Here is a 23,753-nt window from a genome sequence, read left to right as displayed (position 1 = left end):
TCTGCTCCAACAGAAGAATGGGAGCTTGCTCCCATTATCCACGTCTGGAAATGAGAAATGTTGTTTCTATTTTTGTAGTATAGCCTTTGCTGCAGCCACCAGAGTAATTTCATTTTTAACTACATTATCGCTCTAACTAAAAGTTATGCTGTGAGTGGCTTCATGTTTCAGTGACTTTTGGGTATGGACTGATATATTCATACTGAGAGTAAGGAATTTTCGCTTTTCCTTGAATAACAAACCCAAATAAAAATGAGATGGTAGCAGTTCAGCCATTTGTGACTGACCAATTCACAGTGTTTGATCTGATCTGTCTTGAGGTCCACATGCTGAGAAAAAGATTTTTGCAAGTGCTGTCAAGCATAGCCAAAGTTCTATTGAGGTAAAATCAGCAGCTGGAAGGAGCCAGCCACAAGGAACGGCCTGTTAACCCGTCACAGGAAACTGGGAGCATCGCCAGCTTCATAAGCTCTGTTCAACCTCTGGTGGTCACTGTAGCCATAGTGAAGGCTTCCTATGGTTTTGGGTAGTGGTCTGAATGAAGAGTGTAAGATCCTATTGAAGCCTTGTTAATACACAGGTAAAATAAGCAAACTGAAAAGCTGATACTTTATTTACTCTTTAAGGTGCTTGGGTTGAATTTCCACTCTAGTCATCTGGATTCTGTTTTATTTCCCTGGACATGTAAATGGCCAGAATCTGTTTAATGACAAGGAGACAATTGGGCAGCCAAACCTCAAACTGAAAGACAAAACTGAAACCTTCCTGCAGATGACTAAAAAGTGCAGCCTACTGCAAATGGATTTTAAAATCCAACCATTTTTGGTATAGCTGCATAGCTACTACTAACATAGCTATATTCTCTGAATATATATACATGTAGCATGTAGCTTGGATCATGCATTTTTCTTTTCGTCTGTATTTTTTACTAAAAAATTCTGAAGGCAGTCTTTCAAAGTACATCCAAAGGAAGTGCTGGCATGTGATATTCCCTCCAAAGAAGTACCAAAGATTGCAGCTTTCAAGGGAATTGTTAGGGAAGAAGTCTGGCACTTGTGTGGATTTGTGGTGGTTCTTTTCTGCCTTTTTTGAAAATGTTCCTCTTCCGGATTCTGATCAATTCTGTGGTGTTCTGCATACTAACTATGGGGTCAGAGGTTTTGTTAATAAATGCGACTTTGGTCTTCTCAGCCTCTTGATTGGATGATCTGGTGATTGGCATGAAATACACAAAATCAATTTTAGCTATAGTCCAGTCTTTCTGTTCCTCATGCTGACACTCAGAACTTCTAATTTAAATGTGTTTGTAGTTAGGAAAAAAAAAACAACCCCCCCAAAAAAACAAACGACAAAACCCAGGTACATCAGTAGTTCTTATTCATTCTTCAGAATGAAGATAAGCTGAAAATTGTGCTGCCATGCCTCTTTCAGTGCTGTAAGCAGACCATTTCTTCTTCAGATCTGAGTATTTATAACAGAGCAAGAAGTCAAATTCTATGGCATGATGAGAATTTATCTTCTCTCCTAATTCATTTGTAGCAGTGAGGAGATCAGTGTGCTGGACTTCTTTTTTGATATAAAAAACTGAAGTCTGGCATTAGTGTGTCTTCACTGAGCAGTGGTAACACCTCAGAGAAATTATTTCTGTAACATGAGCTACTGTTTATTCTAACTTTAAAAAAATATACTAGTGAGGTTTCTTTATGAAAACCACATGGCTTTTCCTATGGCATCTTTTATGTTGCTAAAAAATATAATTTGTAGTGATCTTCCTTAATTGACTAATTATGTGTATGTTCAAAAATAATTATGTCTTCCTGGCTGCCCACTAAATAAAATATTTTAGTAGCAAACTTTTCTGGTATTTCTCTGTTTTTTAAACTGCTGATTATAAACATGCAGTTTAAGAGATTTTACTGCCTCTTCTGAACCTCTGGATTTCTATTTCTCTTCAGAGAGATGCAAGAAATTGGAGTTGATTCTTTGGAGAGGTCCTGTGACTTTAGTGTATGCAAGAAGAAAGAGTGAAGAGTACTGAAGTCTGTTGACTGTCTGAATTCATAGGTAACTTCTAAAAGAGTTCGTATTTTCATTTTAAATTCATAGAGCTTCTGAGGAAGGACCAACTTAGATCTTTGTCCTCAGGTTCTAAACTCCCTTTGTGGCCATTGCTTCTATATTGCACATCTTTGAACTTCTTTTACTGTCTATAACTGTCAGATTAATGAATAATTAATATGATTCATGTGGAAAGTTTAGCACTTTATAAGACTTTGTGCCAAATAAGCAAATAGGTAGTTAATGCTAACGTTCTGCTTTCAAAATTGCCACAGATAATACGTATAAATTAAAACCAGACATAGAAACAATTGAATGTCAATGATGTGAACATAAACAGTACTCAATAATATGCTGGAGGAGAGAAGTGGTTCTATAGAACTTTTAGTCTTAACTGGACATAGATAAAAGTAAATTCCTGCAGCATACATAATATGATATTTCTAAAGGGATATACACTCTTTTACTTTAAGAGGTTAGCGGTAGGGGGGGAAGAGGCAGTTCTTGTTCTATACACTCAATACCAGTTCTTAGAGCAGCACTTCTGGGTTTTGCCTCCCAGCCACAACACAACTTTGTGACCGCCTCCTTGCCCCAGTAGCCAGCATTCAAGGAACAGCTTTGGGTACAACAGACTCTGTACCAGGCTGTACAGCGTGGCTTATGTGTGAGTATTCATGTAGGGAGGGAATTTGAAAGCACTACTAGCTTAAGTCTGTAGTGATATTTTACTGACGTAACTTCCCGCTGTAGGCAATTCTTTACTGGTTATATAGCTGTACCACTGCACTGACAAGCTGCTTGGGTGGAGTCAGAAACAGAACCTGTGACTTCGCTGGTTGGGATAGCAGGGACCCCGAAGGCTTCCTTTATATGAGGTACTTCTGTCTTGCATTGCATGTGTCTGACTGGGTGTTACTTCTGATCTTAGCTATGTCTGTGCTAGAGGAAGGTTGCCAGTAGAGCCATATCATTAAATGGTTTTATTGTAGACAGACACAAGTGTCCTATTTTAAAACAAGTTAAAAAATTGGAAGGAGTTGTCAGGCACACAGACATATAGAATTTATATGAAAGACCCATGTCCATGTGGAAATTCTGTTTGTACAGTTGCATCTGTTTAAAACCATTTCTACTTGTGCAGCACTCAGATGCAGATATATAAGAAAGCAAAGATGTCTTCTGAAATTTTGGTACTGTCATTAGCATAAGAAAGAAAGAATCTTTGCTAAACTCTCCTGGAGTTCTCTTCTGACAGTGTTTGCCTCTTCCTTCTTGTTTGCTTTTAGGTTAACTTAGCTTATGCTGGTGTTCTCTGTTATTTTTCACATCCAATTTAAACTCATTACCTAGAATCTTCTCTAGCTCTCCAGCATAGTGACACCTATATCCTGCTGTGGTTTTCACAGGAGGGCAACAGGCAAGTCACACCAGGGAATCCTAACATTATGTATCATATGTTTGATGGTATCATGTCTTGGATGTGACTACCACTTCACACCTATAGCTTAGCTTTATCAAGTTCTTCTTCTTCTTTTGGGCATGCGGAACTGTAAATTATGTTTTGAGTGAGATCATATAGGTTAAGAAGTCTCATAATATGTTTTTGTTCTCTTCATACTATCTACTTTGCTTTTTCTCAGTTGTATGCTTGAACCTGAGAGGCATGTAGTATTTCTAGCAGGTCAGGAGAGGGAGCTGGCAGTCTAGGGGTGGAAAAGAATCTTCTTTACATATAAATAACCATTTTTTTTAATCTTGTCTGTGAGTATGGAAATGGGGTGGAGTAACCTGTCTGTATCTGAAATAATGAGAATCCGGCCTCACTTCCAGAACGTAAAGTTACAAGTAAGGATTTTTTTACTACTTTGTTCTGTATGGTACTTTTTATCTATTGCCTAAGGATCCTATTTACCAGTGTTGGCAGTGCTTCTCTCTTGGAAGAGGTCTGTGTTGCCAGTAGTACATGTAGGTGATGGGGACAGTAAAGAGTGACTCTCACCTTTATCTGAGTCCAATAAAATAAATATGTCAGTGGTGGTACTAATGTTGCCAATAGTAATTGCACTTACTGGGCACCCATCACAGTAGTATCTGCTTGACCTTCATGTAGCTTTTGGAGAAGTTGAAGGCTGTTGAAAGGCAACATGCCCTTTAAATGATTACTCTAAAACTGTCCAGCATAAAGGTTTCTCCAGTGCTGTGCGTTAGCTTTAGCCAACAGCCAGGCTCCCACCCAGCCCCTCATTCAGTCCCTCAATCTGCAGGATAGGGAAAGAAAATATGGAGAAAAACAGGAGAAAGAAAGCTTAGGGATCAAGATAAAGACAGCTCCTTGCCATGCTCAAATCCAGTCCTTCACTTGCAACTTCTGTACCAGCTGCCTTCCCATCAGCTGCTAGTGGGTCCATTGTGGAGATGACTGGAACCAGCTATACTCAGCCTGGGGAAAAAAGCAATTGGTAAAAATATCCTGTCATGTAAGTCTTGATGTGATAGTTCCATGCTGCTTTTTTCACCAGAAAAATGGACTTCCGAGGAGGCTTTAGATGTGCTACTATAGTGAGTTTTTGAAGGGTTGTACTGTAAAGCTGAGCTAGTGAAAGTGGGTATGTTGAAAACTGTGAAAAAAACATCTTTCAGAAAAAGTTGGGATTATGCAGATTGTTTTAAAAAGCTTGTCCACTTGTTTTTGTACATGCCTACTTGAGGAAGAGGCAGAGAATATATTTCAGAGGCGAGGAAAGGAAGTGACTGGATGCCACGCTGTGAACTCACAAAGAAAGCCCTATACTCACCCTTCAAATCTCACCTGACTTTCTTAAATCTCTTGTCTTTTAAATGTTACTGCACATAACGACATCTTTCTACTCGTTACTTGGCATGGTTTGAGTCTCTCTAGTGATTGTTCTGCATGTAAGGTAATTCCCTGTCTGCTATGTTTTCTGTATATTCTCTACAGTGCTGTGCTGCTGTTCCAATCCTTGATCCCCTTCAGTGTGTTTGTACTTCATGAATAACTTGTTCAGAAGTGACTGCCCTTACATAGAGGTAGAAAGCTTGGGCTGATACAAGAGACGTGGCCAATGTCATGCTAACACATACTAAAGGTATAGTGATCTAACTAGAACCCCAGTGCCATTTGGGTTTATGTAGTGCCTTGCCTGATACATACAAAATCTGGTCATCTGTTTATTTCTTCTTGTTCAAGTGTCTCCTCCATGCCAGTTTTATAGACTTTCTACCTTCATTCCTTGCTGTCCTGTGAAAAGGAGCAGAGATGCTACTTATCTTTTACAGTCAATAATTTCTGTATCTGTCTTCTTTAGCAGGGAGTTACACTAATTCTTCTTGTCGATAGTTGGTGGAGAGACAAGAGTTTGAGTGCTGTTGAGGAATGCTGCTGTGCAGAAATAGTGAAGTTTACTATACACACTGTTTAGGGATTTTTTTTTCTTAATATGTGTCTGCAGATGCTTATTGGCATCTTAGTTACAGAAAACCAACTCACTTGCACTGTTATGGGCCAATCTACCTGCACAGAGAATGTACTTAAATGGTAGTGTGCTGTTTTTTTATTTGAGGTTGCACCTATCCCCTTGATGGGATGTGACTTGCAAACATCCTAGTTTTTGAGGGTTCTAGTTTTATCATAGGTTTTGAGAGTAATTTGAAGGAAGTGACTTGGTTTATTGGTTGGGGTGGCTTTTGTAATTTTTTTTAAGGGTTCTTAAACTGCTTTTGCTTAGGAAATAATTTTAGTTTGGGGCCTTGACAAAAATGACTGGGAGCAAAATGTGCTTTCAAGGTTAGAAAAAGTAAATGCCATTTAGGGAATGTTTTGCTTCTGATGAATGGCTGTAGTTTTGTTGGTGTCTGTATGCATTTGGGGATCTGTGGGGTTGGTTTTTTTGGGGGGAGGGAGGTTAAAGCACTTTCAGCTCTTGTTTTATCTAATTTCTGGAGAAAGTTAGAATGAATTTTGTTCCCTTTAGCTGAAAGTTCACATGCATCATCAGTTGCATTTTCTTCTGGGCACGTTCAGGAATGCTGCTGGTTTCTATGGTCCATACTACATTTAAACGTAATTTGCATGCGGCAGCAGGCTCAGAAGCAATGGTGCTGTTACTGCTATGACAGGGTAAGAGGCTTAATGGTTGTTTGAACGGTGTCATTTTTTCAAGTTAACTTGGAGCCAGAACTGAAAACTTGAGTAAGTGGTTGACTGGTAAGAAAACAACCTCACATCTTCATATAGCTTAATCAAGTAAGCGAGCCTCGTGAAAGTATGATATGTAGAAATAACTTGCTTTTCTTTCAGAATTAATACTGAATTTATTGTGTATTGAGAGAAAGCAATATGTGCATAATTTCAAGCACATAAACAACTCTGTCCTTATTAACTTGTGCATTTGGTCCCCTGGGAGGAGGAAGGGACAGTCATCTAAGTCATGCCTAGTTTATGGAGAGCAACATGTCCTCTGCATCTCTGGATGGCAGTACAGAAACCGAAGCTTGAAAGTATGTTACCATCACTGACAATACTACCTGTTACCAGCATTGCTGGGATTGATAGCGTGGTTTTTGGTGCAGCTTTTGCAAGCCAGCCACAGCCTCTACTGTGTACTTGGCTGAAGCAGACATCACAGTAACTGTGCTGTGTAAAACCAGCTCTTTTTAGTTAACTGGTAGCTCTGATGTGCCTCCAAGAGTCATGGTCCAAAGGAGAGCTTTACTGTGGTCACATAGCTACCAGTGACCAAGCTTAGAGGGTGCAGAGGGTGATGTCTGTTCCATCCTCTTCCCAAGAGACCTAATGACCAGATTCATAAGAATAATGAAAGGATTGTATTTTCGTGCTTAAAGGTATGCAGAAACTGCTTTCTTTTAGTACAGGTGAATATGTTAGAGAAACTGAGGGCTTGACTACCTAGAGGAAAGCACAACAAAAGACAGATGGTAATGACCATGAAGAGTCAAGGCTAGTTAGAAGCCCAGATGGCTTTATGTATGTTTAGCCTGTAAGTATGTCTGAAACGCTGGGAAACAACATTGCCAGTGACGGCTAAAAGGCAAAGCAAATTTTTGCTACTAAGCAATCTGGCCAGCAGAGAAAGCCTTAGTTCTAAGTTTGAAAAAATTGCTTAACAGTTCAAGTTTAAGAGCATTGAGCAGAACATAATGAGCTAACCTGTTCTAGGAGATGCCAAGGAGAGGCAATGCTGATGCTGTCAGAGCAGAGCAATGTCAGGGCTGTGGAGCAGAGAATTGCCAGCTAGAAATGTTGCCTTATTAATTTCTAGAAGCTAAAAACTGGTGCTTGTGTCCATGAGATCATAGCGACCCACTCTGCAAAATACATAATCCCCTGCTTTCTTTAAAAAAAGGAACTAAATCTACCCTACATACTAATTTATGATACTACTGACTGTTAAATTTGGGACACGTTATAGCTAATTGACTTTGAGTTTTTTCTTGGTAGTAATTTATTTTCTTTTTTGCTGTTAACATTTTGTCAACTTGAGGGCTATTTCGTGTACCTCCTGGCCTATTTGACAGGTTGTTTTCCCAACACAACTCGAGCTATTTCTGTAATCTGTTAATAGTTCGTTTGTAATGCTGTAACCTGAGATCTCTACTATGACTCAGCTATTTCAGCCACTCCACCTGGGTTCATATAATTCACTTGGTTGCTGCATACTGCACTTTGGTTTGGGGAAGGTGTGTGCAGAAGCTCTCCAGCTTTCCTGTGTGTGCACTGAGAGCATTCAATGGCTTTCTTACACTGTATCTGCACTAAAATGAGACTTTTCTGGCTTGTGTGTTCCCTTTTCATGTCCTTTGGCAAAAACCTCTCAAACAACTCCAGAACAACTAAAATCAACACTGATCAGCCTGTTTAGACAGAGCCAGTTAGTGTAAAATGTCCCTGGCTGATCAATTTGCCCTTTCCTTCATGCCCACTAAAAGCAAGTTAAAACCTTTTGCCTATTCGCATGTCAAGTCTGGAAGAGTTTCTAATTAGAGAAGTTAATCTTTGTTTTGTTAGGTTTTATCTGACAAGAATATCCATAGATTCCCTGAGATTAGAAGCCTTTAGCAGCTAAAAATTTGGCTTCCTTGAAATATGGGCCATGCAGCTGTCACTGTGGCTCTTCAAGGTACCTTATATCCGAGCTGATTTGAGTTCTTGTAGGAGGACCCAGCAATAAGTCCTCATTAAATATAAGTATTTTCTTTAATGGCATTTTACATAGTCTCAAAGAATATAAGATGAGAGATTTATTTGAGAAGGATTTCCAAGATACAGAGTGGAGGAGACTGGCATGACTGTCAGGCATGACTTAAGAAAAAACGTTTCTTCTTGTTTCTTCTTTTCATAGAGATTCCCCAACTTCAAGTGTACTTCCATGTTTCTATGTTTCTTTGAGAACAGAGAGGCAAAAGGCAACACAAATGATTACTTCATGCTAGTTCAGTTTTACCTTGGGTTGAGGCTGTAGTTTTGTTTGTAAGCTGGACATTTAAAATGCTACTCCCTCTGTGTTTGCCTGTGAGGTTTCATGTAAGTTCTCCTGGGTTCCACAGAATGCTGTACCAGAAACTGAGAATAGGTTAATTGTTTTGGGTTTGGGGGTTTTTTTTCATTAAAAAAAAAAAAAAAAAAGCCCAGGCTAAAAAAACTCAACTCCAAACCACAGAAATAGACAAGGTTTTGCAGCTTTCCTTACATTACTGTTTCCAATTGTATGTAGTCTTTCATAAAAACAGAGTAGTAACTGTGTATAATAGTATACCTATATTGTCTGTTGCCCTATACTTCCTTTTTTGAGATATAAGTTATACTGGTCTTCTATATCTGATGATTTTTAACTATCTGTCTAGCAAAGTAGGACTGTAAAATATTTTTAGTTTAAAGATGGAGTTTTTAGATGTATCTTTAAGAAATATACATGTCAGAAGTCTACAGAGAAAGCATGATTTGCAAACTTCTGCCTGAATAGATCTAGTATGAAAATTTTGTTGTATGAAGGAATTTTCATATTCTTTATGTGGAAGAGGAAGCATTTTTTTTGGCTTCTGTATTATCTAGGAGAGGAGGAGCAAAAGACCATGAAAATCAGGAGTTTCTCATAATAGGGCCATTTTTTCAGTTATTGACCGCTTTTATGCCTATGTAATTCCTGAGGAAAAAAACCCACAGTTTTGTGTATACTATTCATTTCATGCAACACACAGCTACCAATTTATCCGTCCTCAGTCTGGTTTCCTAGATTGTCAGGCAGTGAAGAGTCAGAGGAAAGGAGTCGATCACTTTTATCTTCCCCCTTCAGTGTAATATCTCAAAGAAAATTTTTTGTCAGCACTTTGTTCGCTGCAGCAGCTTTATCATCTAAGAGTTACGAGTTACTGGGAAAACTCATTTAGTGACAAGTTAAATGTTATAATCTCCTGTAAGTTATGTATGTAATACTGCATTTTATGGTCTAGCCGTGCAGTGCAGAGCTATTCTCCGTGTAACACATGTTGAACATTAACTACTCTTTGGATACAGAAGGTGGAGTGTGCCCTTTCCAATTTCTGTTGGGTGTGTGGCAGTCAAAGATAAACACACTGGTAGCTAATGCCATAAAGCAAGCAACCAGGAACAGAGTGATCATAGGGCATCAAATCAGTTTTTCCTTGTTTTATTAATTCCTTGTGTCTTGCTGTTTCTTCTTTATTGCTTTGAAGAGTTTTCTCCTCCCTCATTTGAGCAGAATCAGTTTAAATTATGCTATGCTTCAGTTTGACTTCTTTTAACAACTGCTAAATTTACTGCATATGAGAAAATATGTTCTGGAGAGTTTTTAGAAAGCTTTTTGTTTGGTTTATAGAAATTATCATACATCTAAAGATGATGGTTTCTTAGCAGTGTACTGCTTTAAAAAGCAATTATAAAGTAGTATCTTGTTATGATAATTTAATGCTTGTTTTAGCTTGGCATCCTGGACAGGAGTTCAGCATGTTAGGATTGATTCTGCTTTTGTGCAGAAGGACAGACTAGAGGAACTGACTGCTATTAGCTCTCCTTCATTTGATATCAGTGAATTTGGCTACATTTGGGGATAAAGCAGGAATGTCTACTATGTTAGAGATTTCAAAAATAAAAATTAAATCCTCAAAGATTTGTAAGGGACGGCAGGCACAAAAAGGATTCCAGATCTGCACCTTCCTGTATAAAGTATAGCTTGTAGCTTCAGCATCTTACTGAGGTTTATGACCATTAGCCAAGAGTTTGAGTTTTTTTTCTCAAACTTGAAAACTTCCTTCCTGAAGTGACACAACAGAGTCTGCATGAAAAGTTGTTTTGTTACTCCCTCTTCCTACTACACACCTGTAACCTCCAAACTTTACTGCTTCTAATGTTTGAGAATTGAAGCACTGCGTATCTAAATTCTTGGCTTGACCTCAGAACAAGTACACAGTCCACTGCAGAATAACTTCAAGATCAGATAACTTTTCTACTAGTACTTAGAGCTCTCATGACTGGTATTAGTTTTGTTTCTATGCCTATCTGTTTCAAGTGTAAGAGGTAGTAAGGGTAAGAATTAGGGTTATTAAGTAAGAATTATAGCACCGTGGGTTTTTTTGTTGTTGTTGTCTTGCCATTGAAAGGCTGTAAATGTGATTGGAAATAGCAACATAATGGAATTTGATAAGAATCTTTCAATAATTTTTCCTCACAGTGCTCTTCATGTGTTCCAGCTGTCTGGAATTTACTTTGCAGCTTGACTAGTGGTGTGGCACTGCATGACTGCAGTTGATATTTGATTGAGCCAGTAGATTTCAAGCAGTGTGTCAAGCAAGGTCTTCCTGGAGAATTTGACTTCCTGGGGTTTTAAATATTGGCTCTGTGACTTAGAACACTTATATGACATAAGCCTTTCTCTCCTACAGTTTGAGTTACAGTGAACTTGGCAATTTTTCTTTCAGATTGAAGTCTGATGCTTTTGGAATAGCTGCAGACAGAAACAACATGTCATTGTGCCTTTCTTGGAGAAATTATAAAAATATCAATACAATTCCTTAGAATAAATAGAATTACTGTATAGATGTTATTTTCTATTGTGCATCCCCTATCCCTTTTTTGAATGTTGAAACACACCTAAACAAACCAACCCATACCCACCCAACAAAAAAAAAAACCAAAAAAAAAAAAACCAAAAAAAACCCCACTTTCTTTTGTGTTACAGAAAAATGCAAAGGGACAGGAATTGTTTGACCAGATTGTATATCATTTGGACCTTGTGGAAACTGATTACTTTGGCCTACAATTCATGGATGCTTCCCAGGTTACAGTAAGTATACAAGTTAATTTTTATATTCTGCAATAGTTTGTCTTACCTGTTTATAAGTGTATTACTTGTGCAGTTTCATGGAGAGGTGTAGGTATCAGGGCATTTACTGCTAGAGGTTTTCACATACGAAGCCAAATCCTCTAAATGAGTTGTGTCATTTTATGATACACACGTGACTTGATTTTACATTAAGTGAAAAAGCAACAATTGTAGGCAAAGAAAAATATGATTTATGTTTAGTAGGCTCATGGTATTAAAAATGGGGCAAATCTCTTGCAAGCAAGGGTTTCTTTTAACTCTTATTTTTGGTGTTCTATGCACAGAGTATATTGCTGTGTAGATTTAGCTTCATTGGCAACAGAGAAAAATTTTCCTATCTTCCCTATTAATGCACCTACGGGTAAAAGAAAAAAAAGAATGTATTTAGGGTGCATGTAGATAGATATATATTCATAAGATAGGTTTAAAAGACTGCAACCTTGTGATTAAACTGTATTACTATATATTTAATGTTTTCCTTTGTCTGTTCACCTTGTGTGCTGAGGTATTGGTATGTCAGCAGCCTTGGTTGTGGATAGAGAATATGCAGACTTGGAAAATGTGTTTGCTTTCAGATTGTCTGGTCAACATGTAAATGTTTTTGTTTTTTTTTCTTTAAAGCAACAGAAAACAAATGTATTCTGTGCTATTAGGACAAAATAATGTGAAAATGTAGCTGCAATACTGATATATTGTGAAATATAGGTTCTAAATTTATTGTCTCAGATGTCTCAGCTTTTTTCTCTAGCAAGTTTGGGTCAATGTGATTAAGTCAGATCAGCGTTTTACCAGTTGCATTATCATCTGTGTTTTAACAATGACTTTTAAACAACAAACAGGAAATCTGTCCAGATATAATGACTCTATATTGAGAAAGGCTTCTATGCTTTTGAGGAAGAGAAAACTAGTATTATCTATTTAAGTGTTATCCTGATATCCCAGTTAATATAAGGATATGTACTTATGACCGGAAATTGATGTTTGAATGACCATAACGGGTGTGGAGTTTTCAGGAAGTTCATAGTGTGTGTATTTCCTGATATTACATAAATTGTATATCCTTTCATGACAGATCTGATCATAAGGACACAGCTAATAGAGCAGAGCCTGCTCATAATAAACCCCCAGATTATATTGTCACTGAGTGCCAGATCACCTAACTGGGAACTTGATAGTGAGGAACAGTTACCTAGCAAGGAGTTCTGCAGTGTTTTGAAACAAGGGACACAGAAAAGGGAAAGCAAAACAATCCTTTCTAGCAAGAGAGGGCAGATCAGAAAGAAGCAAAAGACCTAACTGAGGAAGCAAAGAATGATCATTTTCTTCTATATTTGTGAAACTGAAGGGCTCTTTTGAATGGTTAGAAAGGTGAAGCATAGATGTAAGCAAGTACGTTTTGCCTAGGTAGCTCTATAGCCGGTGATCAGGGCAAAATGTGCCTATATGTGCAAGTGTTTTAGCTTTGTCTGTATGCAGTTTCTTTGCTCTGTATTAGGTGGGAGGAGTAAATCATGGTATTTACAGTTACAAGAGGGAGAATGGCTATGAACAGCTTTCAGGGAGTCAACAGTGACTGAAAAAGTCAACAGTGGTTTTGGTAGTAGGGTTATGGTTTCCTGGATTAAGAGGAGTGTTGAGGGGCAGAGTTCTTCACCTTCACTGGAGTGCAGACTCTCCTTTGAGTTGTTTTTTAGGTCTACCTCAAACTGGACAGAGAGTAAACTTTAGAGAGCTTCAAGGCACAAGCTTTTATCTTCTCCAGCACCCTGTGCAAAAATATTCCATGCTTTTACAGCCTCCCTTGATCTGTTTTGAAGCTGTGACCCACTAATTTCATTTGCATAGCAATTAATGCACAGGCTTCATTTGCTTCTGCTTTGTGCCAGCCCAGCCACATAGTGGCAGTTGTGGAACTGGGAGATTAAAGGTGTGTAAACTCCTTGAGGCTCTAAGCCTTTGTCTTTATTATGTATTGTTAAGTGCTAAACATCTTTAAACTACCATTATAAATGAGAGAGCACAAAATAGTGTTTGAGTAGGTGGAGGTTGCTTCTGTGTGCTCCAAGACCAGCAGCTTTTGAGTACACTGTGTTTGTTGCAGTCCTGTAACTTTGCCAGATTCAGTACAGTGTTCATAGAAGTGTCGTAGAAAAGATAGTCACTATTAAAGCTTATTTGCTTTGTAAGAGGAAAAAAAAACTTCCTTTATTTGAAAAGTTATTTAAAATACACCTCCTTTCCCCAAATATTTTTCAATATAAACAAAAGCCACAATGGTGAAAGGAAAGATCTCAGCAGTAAGGAGGTAAATACTGTAAAGCCTATTCGGTGAACTCTGCATCCTTTTGTAGCTTGTGCTCTTTGAAGATATCCATGAATAGAAGGATGCAGACAATGATCTAGTAGTTTATTCTAAATCAAAGCGTAGTATATTGTTAGTAAATTAGCTGGCATTAACTCCAGAAGCAGAAATACTCAGTGGGAGAGGGGTTGTTCAGTTTTGTTAGTGTGGAAGAACTTGATCCAATGGAAAATCTTTATTCATAAGTGAGGTTTAAAAAGTGGCACAGATCCATTGCCTGATGTTCAACACCTTGACTGATCACAGTTTATAGATTATAGTGAGGAATAAAACTATATCTTACTGTATTGCAATAGCTTTAGACCAACTACTTTCTTTCTACCGGACTCAGTAACAAAACTCCTGAGACATAGTGCTCTGAAGCTGCTGTAGTGGTGGTTTTTTCATCATTCTCATGGGTTTTTTTTAGTATCTACTTTTGTGTATGTTTTACAGTGTGCATAATATTAGTACAGTGTGACATGTACATAATTTATAAATAAATACAAATATATAGGAAATGTGTGCTCAAAACCTAATTTACTTTTTATGTCCTCAAAAAAAGGTTGGAGACTACTGCTGTGTGACAGCTCTAGTGATTCTGGGAGCATTCTAAGGCTCTTCAAATGTTTCCACTATTTTGTAATAAAAAACACTATGCTTTTCTGTTCCTTCTGTTTAGGGAAGGGAGAGAGAGTGAAAGAGAGAAGGAGCAAAGGAGGAAAATGGGAATCAAATAATTTCTTGTTCAGCTGCTACAGAATTTGCACAGGGTTGTAGGACTTGAGGTGATCCTGCTCTAGAAGCCAATTGCCCATGGTTTGGATGGACTTACTCTGAGATGGGTGAAAAACTGTCTGGATGTCTAAGGCCCAGAGAGTCTTGGAGAATGGAGTTAAATCCAGTTGGCAGCCAGTTACCAATGGCTCAGTGCTGGGGCCTGTTTTGTTTAACATCTTTATCAATGACCTGGATGAGGGTATTGAGTGCAACCTCAGTAAATTTACTGATGACACTAAGCTGGGTGGGGTGCATAGAGCTGCTTGAGGGCAGGAAGGCTCTTCAGAGGGCCTTGGACAGGCTGGATGGCTGGGCCATGGCCAATCACATGAGGTTTAACAGGGCCAAGTACCAGGTCCTGCGCTTGGGCCACAACAACCCCAGGCAACGCTACAGGCTTGGGGCAGAGTGGCTGGAAAGCTGTCTGGCAGAAAAGGACCTGGAGTTGTTAATGAACGGCCAGATGAACATGAGCCAGCAGTGTGGCCAGGAAGGTCAATGGCACCCTGGCTTGTATCAGAAATAGTGTGGCCAGTGGAACCATGGAAGCGATTGTTCCCCTGTACTCAGCACTGGTGAGGCTGCACCTCAAAAAGTATGTTCAGTTCTGGGCCCCTCAGTACAAGAAGGACATTTTGCTACTGGAGTGTGTCCAGAGATGGGCAACAAAGCTGGTGAAGGGTCTGGAGAACAAGTCTGATGAGGATAGGCTAAGGGAGCTGAGGCTATTTAACCTGGAGAAGAGAAGGTTGAGGGGAGATGTGATCACTCTCTACAGCTGCCTGAAAGGAGATTGTAGTCAAGTGAGAGTCACTTTCTTCTCTTCCATAATGAATGATAGGACATGAGGAAATGGGTTCAAGTTGTACCAGGGGAAGTTTAGATTAGAGACTGGGAAGAACTTTTTTACCAAAAGGGTTATTAAGTGTTGGAAGGGGCTGCCCCGGGAGGTGATAGAGTCACCATCCCTAGAGATATTCAAAAGACTCATAGATGTGGGGATATGGCTTAGTTTAGTGATGGGCTTGGCAGTGTTAGGTTAGTGGTTGGACTCAATGATCTTAAAGGTCTTTTCTAACCATAATGATTCTATGTTTCTATGGTTCTATGATTTCAGAGTTTCATTTATTATGTAAGAGGTCTGCAATGGTTTAGAGGAAATGTAAACCTTATTGGATTTTTAATTACTTTTATTATCGTGTGTGTGTTCTAGTAAAGCAGGAAGCCTTGAAAGCTTTAGTTGAGTTTAGAAATAGCAATGATAAAATCTTGAGATGACAGTATTGAGTTGGAGTTGCCAGATAGAAGTATTTTATTGATCTTTACAGAAACTAGTCATGTGCAACGTATTTTATGGTTGATTTGGATACTTGGCATTTATTTTAGGGTGCTAGTAGCTAACATTTATTCCTCTTCTATCCAAGCTTGTTCTTTCTTTTTTTTTTTCTCATCCCACATCGTAAGATAAAGTACTTTTGTGTTTTAGCTCCTTATAAGCTGCAAGTTATTATACAATTCTCTCCGTATACAGATCCCTCCATTTCTACAGTTGCAGTCTGGGTTCTAGTTGTCTGTCCTGTGACAGCAAAACATGGATGCCCTTCTGTCCCCCTCATTTTGACAGAATTCAGAACAATTAAATTGTGCATGTTGAGTACCTTATAATTTTCATCTGTTTCCCTCATTTTGTTTCTAATGAGAAGAACAAATAGAGAGGAAAGAAGATTTCAGTTACATATTTAGATTTTGCTACATTTTAGCTACTGTAATCCTTGAGATGTGAAATTCTGTTGGGAATGCGTGGAAGCAAAAAAATCAAAATACCACTTTTCTTACATGGATCCCTTTCAGTGATCCTCTTAAGTTCTTTAAGCCCTTTATGTCTGATTCTAATTTCACAAAGGCCCCTTTGCTTAAAGAAGGCCTGTATGGAACAACCTTTTTCAGATGGGTAAACAGATTGCGCTCTACAGCCAGTTGAGCCATTTGGAGCTTGTCTGCATATGCTCAATGTATGTGCATTTACTGGGTAGCACTGCATTTACAGCATCTGTGCAGCAAGACTTTTTTGCCAGGACAGCTCATGCCTCCTGCAAGTGCCCATGGCTATGATGGGGGCCAAGATTCTCTGGAGAGATGAGAGCCAGGACCAACCTGCAGTGAATCGTCCTGTCAAGCCATGTTTTCATCTGAACTTCTTCATATTGACTAGTTTAAGGTTTTTGTATTGACCAAATTGAGTTTTGATTAATTTTCCGTGAGAGATGAGGAGTCAATGACAGGAGGAGATGGAGAAGAGTGTATAGAAACTAAAGTAGACTTTGAAAGCAGTATTCCAAGTGCAAAATAGAAGGAAAGAGGGCCAGAACTGTACTGTCCAGACTGGGCCTAACCAAGAGCAATATGTCAGGGCCCACTGATACAGACAGTGAGATCCTCACCTGTATGAAAGGTGGCTTTGTGGCCAGGTTTTTCTGGGAGGGTCAGAATTGTGTATGTGCTTCACAACATGGGCTTTCAGCAATTCGGTGTGAGTGTGGGCAATGAAGCAAACTGAGAAACAAAGAAGAACACCTGAATGCCTTTGTTTTCTCTGCACATCATGAACGAGACTCCTAGATGTTTCAGCAGGTATTGGATCAGGCCTGAGGAGGGAGGTGGTGCTTCATAACTGCTTCTGCTGCCTCTGATTTTCTTTTAAGTGTTCCTTGTCATTTAAATTCATTAAGGGTGTGAAAGATGTGGAAAAATGAGCAACTCAAACCAGTCAATGAGCCTTATAGTGTGATATGTGGGAGCCTTTTTCCTTATATACTGCTTAATACTGTAACAACAGGAAGTGCTTGTTGGACAGAATGAAATAGGTAGGGATGAGCCTTTTTGTTCAATACATTGAATGCTGGGAGGAAGGGACAGTGGTAAATATTTTGATAACGCAAAAGGTTTCCTTTCTTGATTCTGGTAGAAACATCCCATTTCCCCATGAGTAAACTGTGAAATTCATCCACGACTCTGTTTCTCCTTGATGAATCTCTCTTGTTCCTCTGGGTGATGAGCTCTTTGGAACTGTGGTTGTTGCAGGATATGTTTCTTGCTCAGAGCAACAAATACCAGTTCCAGCTGGAGAGTGCCAAGAGCTGTCGATGTAACAGTATCTTTTAGTACTCAGTGCTTTGGTTACTAATAGTGACTTACTCCACAACAATGTGAAACACCCAATGAATGACTGCTTCCATCTGTGGCTGTCCAAGGCTATATTTGCAGTCTATGAAAACTTTGTGGGAGACTCCGAAACACTAAGAATTCCAAGATTATCTTCAGTTTTCAGTCTTCCAGTGACCCTTGCTGTTTCCAGGATGACTGGAGACTATTTCTCTGGCACAGATTTGAGATGCAACCATGCAGGGCAGATGGCTATGGTACTGTCTCGGTGCTTTTTCACCCATTTTCTTGGTGTAGAGAAGTCTAGTTTCCAGTCTATCCAGGACAGCAAACAGTTTTTGCTGGTTTCCTTTGTCTTTGTGCATGTTGGAACATAAGCTAAAGTGATTTCCCTAGTTTTCTTCTGCAAATTTTGTCAGGTTTGTTGCTTGCTTGCTACAAATCCTTTCAGTTTATTTTTTGACTGTGCATGGGCTTCAAAATTAAAAGTAACTTACTTTTCATTGTGAGAATTAATCTGGAATGACATAAATTTTCATTGTCTGTATAATAAATATAATTAAAATTATGCTACACAAAGCACATTTCACTTAAAATCCATAGATGAGTTTTTGCTCCGGACAGTAGTTACAGTTGGCTAGAAAATTACTTTTATGGTTGATGCTTAGTTCTCTGTGGGAATGGATGCTGTAGAATATTTGTACTGCTTCAACTATTAAAGGTTAAAAACTAAAATAAGTGAGACCAGGGCAGAATGAATGCATGGGCAATATAAAACTGGAGTCCACAAAAAACAGTGACTGAACATTTTTATACTGTAGCAAAGATGAATTGATACTATACTTGGTGATTAGAGAAAAAGATGCAACAGTGTTTTCACAAAAGCATGCAAGGGTCATCAGAGTGTGTCCAGTAAAGATGAAGTGGATTCTTAGAAGAACAGAAGTGTTTGCAACAGAATAATAATGGACAGCAAGCCTCAGCACAGATGGGATGTTTGATACATTTAAAAGATAGAGAAAAGTACTCTGTCTTTGTTTAAAATTAGTCAAGTTGCTGATCTTATCAAGAACTCTGGAAGGGCAGGAGGTCAGAATAGCCGAAGCATTTGAGGGCTTGTTTGTGAAGTGGAACCTTTCACTGGAGTGTAAGCTAGAGCTAAGTCAGTGCAACTGTGGAGGTGAATAAACAAGGACCTTACTGTCTTCTGGTAAGGGGTCATGGTGTCTCTAGGCTGACAGGGGGACAGGACAGCTGAATGTTTGACACTCACTGGTAGCTCGTAGAAGCATGTTTGCAATAGTTATTGACACTATAACTTGCAGTAGTATTTCTAGGGGTCCTTGACTGCAAAAGAAGATGCATGAAACTGAATACAAGAGCCACCTGAAACTAGTAACTGCATTTAGGAGGTTGCTTATGTCACGTAGTTGTGTGATCTGGATGCTGAATGTCAGACTGCTTGATTGTATGTGTCAATATATTTAAAGAAAACAAAACTCAATGCTCTTACAAGGCCAAAGCTTCCAGAAGCACTTCCATATTGAAACAGAGATAAGAGGTACCCCGGACACATTGGTTTGATATGTTTATTTAGAGGGTGTTTGCATACTATGAATATTAAGAACTGATTTCATGAAGGTTCATGCAAAATGTTACATGATCATGTTTGTGACCAGGAGATAGTGGAATTCAAGATCCTGTGTGAAAGAAGCAGGACACCAAGCTGCGTTGCAACCCTGGACTTCAGACTAGCTGATTTTGGCCTCTTTAAAGACCTGCTTGGAAGAATCTCATGGGATAGCATTCTAGATGGTAGGAGTGCCCAAGAAAGCTGGTCAATCTTGAAGTGCCACTTCCTCCAAACCCAGGAACGGTGTGTCCCCAGAAACAGAAAATCAGGAAAGGGAGGCAAGATGCCTCCATAGATGAAAAGAAAGAAATACTGGAAGGACTCAAGGAGAAGAAAGAAATCTATGTAAGGTGAAAAAAGGGCCTGGTTTCTTGGGAAGAGTATGCAGAGATGAAACCAGGAAGGCCAAAACCCTTTTGGAATTAAACTTGTCAAAGGAAGTAAAGAAAACAAGAAAGGCTTTTTCAAATACATCAGTAGTAAAAGAAGATTAGGGAGAATGTGAACCTGCTGATGAACAAGGAGGGTGTCCTGGTGACAGATGATGCAGAAAAGACGGAATGACTGTATTTGCTTCAATCTTCACTGCCAAGGCCAGTCCTTGGGAAGCCCAGTCACTGGAGTGTAGTAGGATAGTCTGGAGAACAGAAGACTTTCCCTTGGCAGATGAGGAGAAGGTTAGAGACCCATTGGGCAAGCTTAACACCCATAAATCTATGGGACCTGATGGGATGCACCCATGAGTGCTGAGGGAGCTGGCTGATCTTATTGCTAAGCCATTCTCCATCATTTTTGATTGATCGTGGAGGATTGGCAAGGTGCCTGAGGACTGGAGAAAGGCCAATGTCATGCCAGTCTTCAAAAAGGGCAGGAAACACAACCAGGAAACTACAGGCTGGTCAGCCTCACCTCCATCCCTGGAAAGGTGATGGAACAATTCATCCTGAATGTTATCACTGAACATGTGAAGGAAAAGATGACTATCAGGGAGTCAACATGGCTTCACAAAGGGGAAATCCTGTTTGACTAACCTGATAGCCTTCTATTATGGCATAACTGGCTGGCTAGATGACGGGAGAGCAGCAGATATCATCTACCTTGATTCAGCTAGGCTTTTGACACTCTTCCATAACATCCTCATCAGAAAGCTCAGGAGGTGTGGCGTGGATGGTGAGGTGGATCAAGAACTGGCTGAATGACAGAGCCCAAAGGGTGGTGATCAATGGAACAGAATTGAGTTGGAGGCCTGTGGCCAGTGGAGTTCCACAGGGATGGGTTCTGGGGCCAGTCTTGTTCAACATCTTCATCAGCGACCTGGATGAGGGGACAGAGTGTACCCTCAGCAAGTTGGCTGATGACACCAAACTGGGAGGACTGGCTGATTCCCCAGACGGCTGCGCTGCCATTCAGCGGGATCTCAACTGGCTTGAGAGTTGGGCAGAGAGGAACCTCAGGAGGTTCAACAAGGACAAGTGCAGAGTCCTGCATCTGGGAATGAACAACCCCATGCACCAGTACAGGCTGGGGGTTGAACTGCTGAAGAGCAGCTCTGCAGAGAGACCTGTGAGTCCTGATTGATAATAAACTTGAACATGAGCTAGTAATGTGCCCTCGTGGCCAAGAAGGCCAATGGCATCCTGGGATGCGTCAAGAAGAGTGTGGCCAGCAGGTGAAGGGATGTTCTTCTCCCCCTCTACTCTGCCCTGGTGAGGCCTCATCAGGAGTCCTGTGTCTAGTTCTGGGCTCCCCAGCTCAAGAGGGACAGGGAAGTGCTGGAGAGAGTCCAGCGCAGGGCCACCAAGATGATCAGGGGACTGGAACATCTTTGTTATCAGGAAAGGCTGTGGGAGCTGGGACTGTTAAAACAGCTTGTTAAGACAAGACTGAGGACATGTTTCATTAATACTTACAAATATTTAAAAAGTCAAGAGGATGGGGCAAAGCTTTTTTTCTCTAGTGTCCAGTGATAAGACAAGGAGTAATTGACAAAATCTGGAATACAAATAGTTTCATTTAAACATAAGAAAAAAACTTCTTTCCTGTGAGGGCAAGGGAGCCCTGGCACAGGCTGCCCAGGGAGAGTGTGGAGTCTCTTTCTCTGGAGGTTTTCAAAACCTGCCTGGTCACATTCCTATGTGACCTGATCTAGGTGGACTTGCTTTAGCAGGAGGGTTGGACTAGATGATCTTTAGAGGTCCCTTGCAACCCCTACCATTTTGTGATTGATTCTGTAACTTTCTCTTGATTTCACAGTATTTCTGGCATTAATGTAATTGCAGGTGTGACTTGTTTGTGCTATTTGTAGTTTCCTCAGGTGACTATTTTGTAGTCTTGAGCTTTTTAACTTGATGTCATGCTGTGCTGATCCTATGGCCATATAGGGTTCTTTTCCTGACTTCTTGTTGCCTCTAGAAAAGCACCAAGAAAACACTGCCTCTGGACCTCAGCACACTGATTAGAAAAGAGAACTCCTGGAACAGGGATCAATCAATTACTCAGGTTTTTCTGTACTCTATTCAGGCATGAAATACAGATATCTTGCTGCCTTTGAGATATATGTAATCATTATGATTTTTTAATTTCATTTATGATGATTGTTTCCTAAAGTACCTTTTTAGCCTGGAATTGTAGACCACAAGGTACTATGGACAGTTTGTAAGGACTTTACAAAAATGAACTAAGGAAGAAACAAAACTAGTGTCAGCAGTTTTGAATTTAGTGTACAAGAGTCTTCATCTCTAGTGGAATACTTGTGGGAGCTTACTTAGTGAATGATTGTAAATTGCTGGCATGCTGCTAGTACTTTTCTTGAATCACAGGAATACAAAACATTTTTCTTCCAAACAGTGCTTGTATATAGATTTAAGCTAAGGAAAACATTTAAACACATTATCAGTACTAGTAGCTGTTTCAGTGGTTTTGGGATTTAATTCAGAGGGAGGTTGCCTCTGTTTTTGGTACCAACCAGATGTTAGTAATCTATTTGGGAACTTCTGTACTACAGGAATGTGATAGAAATTGTTTTCAGATTGTATCATCTTACTTACCTGCACTTATTAGATCATTATTAATACCTTTATCCCATCTGTTAATGGACCCAATCTTACAGTGCAAGTACAGATTTCTCCACAAAGAACATAAAAAAATAAGAATAACATAACATGTAGTTTTCAGATGAAAAAAAAATAAAAAGCTGCAGAGAAATAAACTTGTGAGTTCATTAAGTTACCAGCCATAATGGGAGATGGGAGTAGAAGCATGGGATGTAAAGGCAGGACATCTGACGGTGACATCCCCTGCCATCTGGGGAAGGCAACAGCTCGGTGGAAGCCAGGTTCCCTCCTCCCCTCTTCCTCAGTGCAGAAGAGATGCCACCTCTTTGAGGGACACTGTAGCTGAGGATCGGAAAGAAGGGCCCATGCAGCTCTTGACAGTTTTTGTGGTTTAGGCCCAGACAGGAATAAAGAACCACAAACAGCTGCTTGCTTGTCCCTACCCCTCCTGACAAGATGGGGAACAGAGAAAGACCAAGGTCCTTTGGAATTCCCTAAGGACAGGGAGGGCTCACTTACCACTTATCACTTACCTGGGCAAAACAGACAAGACTACTCAAGTTTAGGAAGAAAAAGAAACTGAATTTAATCCACTAACAACCAAAAACATAATAAACAGAAATACCCACTCAAAATCAATACTGAATAGGATGATGATAGAGGGTATGACCTGTCCTTTCAGACCCCCTTCCTCCCACTCCTCCTTTTCTCCCAGGCTCAGGGCACTGATCCTGGTGTTTTTACCTCCTCCTCCTTAAATGACTTAGGGGGGCAGGGAATGAGGGTTTCAGTCAATCCTTTCCCCATGGCTCCTGCTGCTTGTCTCTCCTTAAGGCAGATAAGCTCCTCACCGGTCCTCTCTGCTCCTCACATGCCAGGCAGCCCTGCACGAGCCTCTCCAACGTGTGTTCGTCCTCAGGACTGCAGCTCTTCTGTGCCTATTTGGGCACAGGGTCTGCCCCAGTTGCCCACTCTGGCATGGGATCTCCCCACAGCTGCTGGTGCCCTCCATAGGTTGCAAGGGGACAGCCTGTGTTCTTGCTGTGGGCTACAGGAAGGTCTCAGATCAGGCACTGCTCCTCTTCCTTTCCTCCTTCTCTGATTGCAGGGTTCACATAGTCACCTCCATCTTGTCCCACCCTTCCACCTCCTTCTATGCACTACAAGTTTCCCTTCTTAAATAGTAACAGCAGAGGCACCAGATTGGCCAGGCTGGGGGTGGGTCCAAACCTAGAGCCAGGAAGAGTTTAGGAAACTCCTTTCAGGGACTGGCACTGCAGTCCCCTCCTCCTGTTACCAAGCACAAGTGGCTTCACACAAACCCATCACAACAGTCCACAAAAGAT

The 23,753-nt window shown here is 40.1% G+C and overlaps 1 protein-coding gene across 2 annotated transcripts in view; it reads left to right on the top strand.

The window, feature by feature from the left end:
- EPB41L4B (erythrocyte membrane protein band 4.1 like 4B) overlaps positions 1 to 23,753 on the top strand; it is a 91,078-nt gene that overhangs the window by 40,401 nt on the left and 26,924 nt on the right. For both annotated transcript variants that reach the window (XM_061994896.1, XM_061994897.1), the window contains exon 2: positions 11,295 to 11,399. In XM_061994896.1, the coding sequence (XP_061850880.1) occupies positions 11,295 to 11,399 (105 nt within the window). The remainder of the gene's footprint in view (positions 1 to 11,294; positions 11,400 to 23,753) is intronic.

The sequence above is a fragment of the Colius striatus genome, chromosome 4, assembly GCF_028858725.1.
Source record: "Colius striatus isolate bColStr4 chromosome 4, bColStr4.1.hap1, whole genome shotgun sequence".
NCBI lineage: Eukaryota > Metazoa > Chordata > Aves > Coliiformes > Coliidae > Colius > Colius striatus.
Note: the sequence above shows the minus strand (reverse complement) of the source record. Positions and strands in the feature narration are given on the sequence as shown.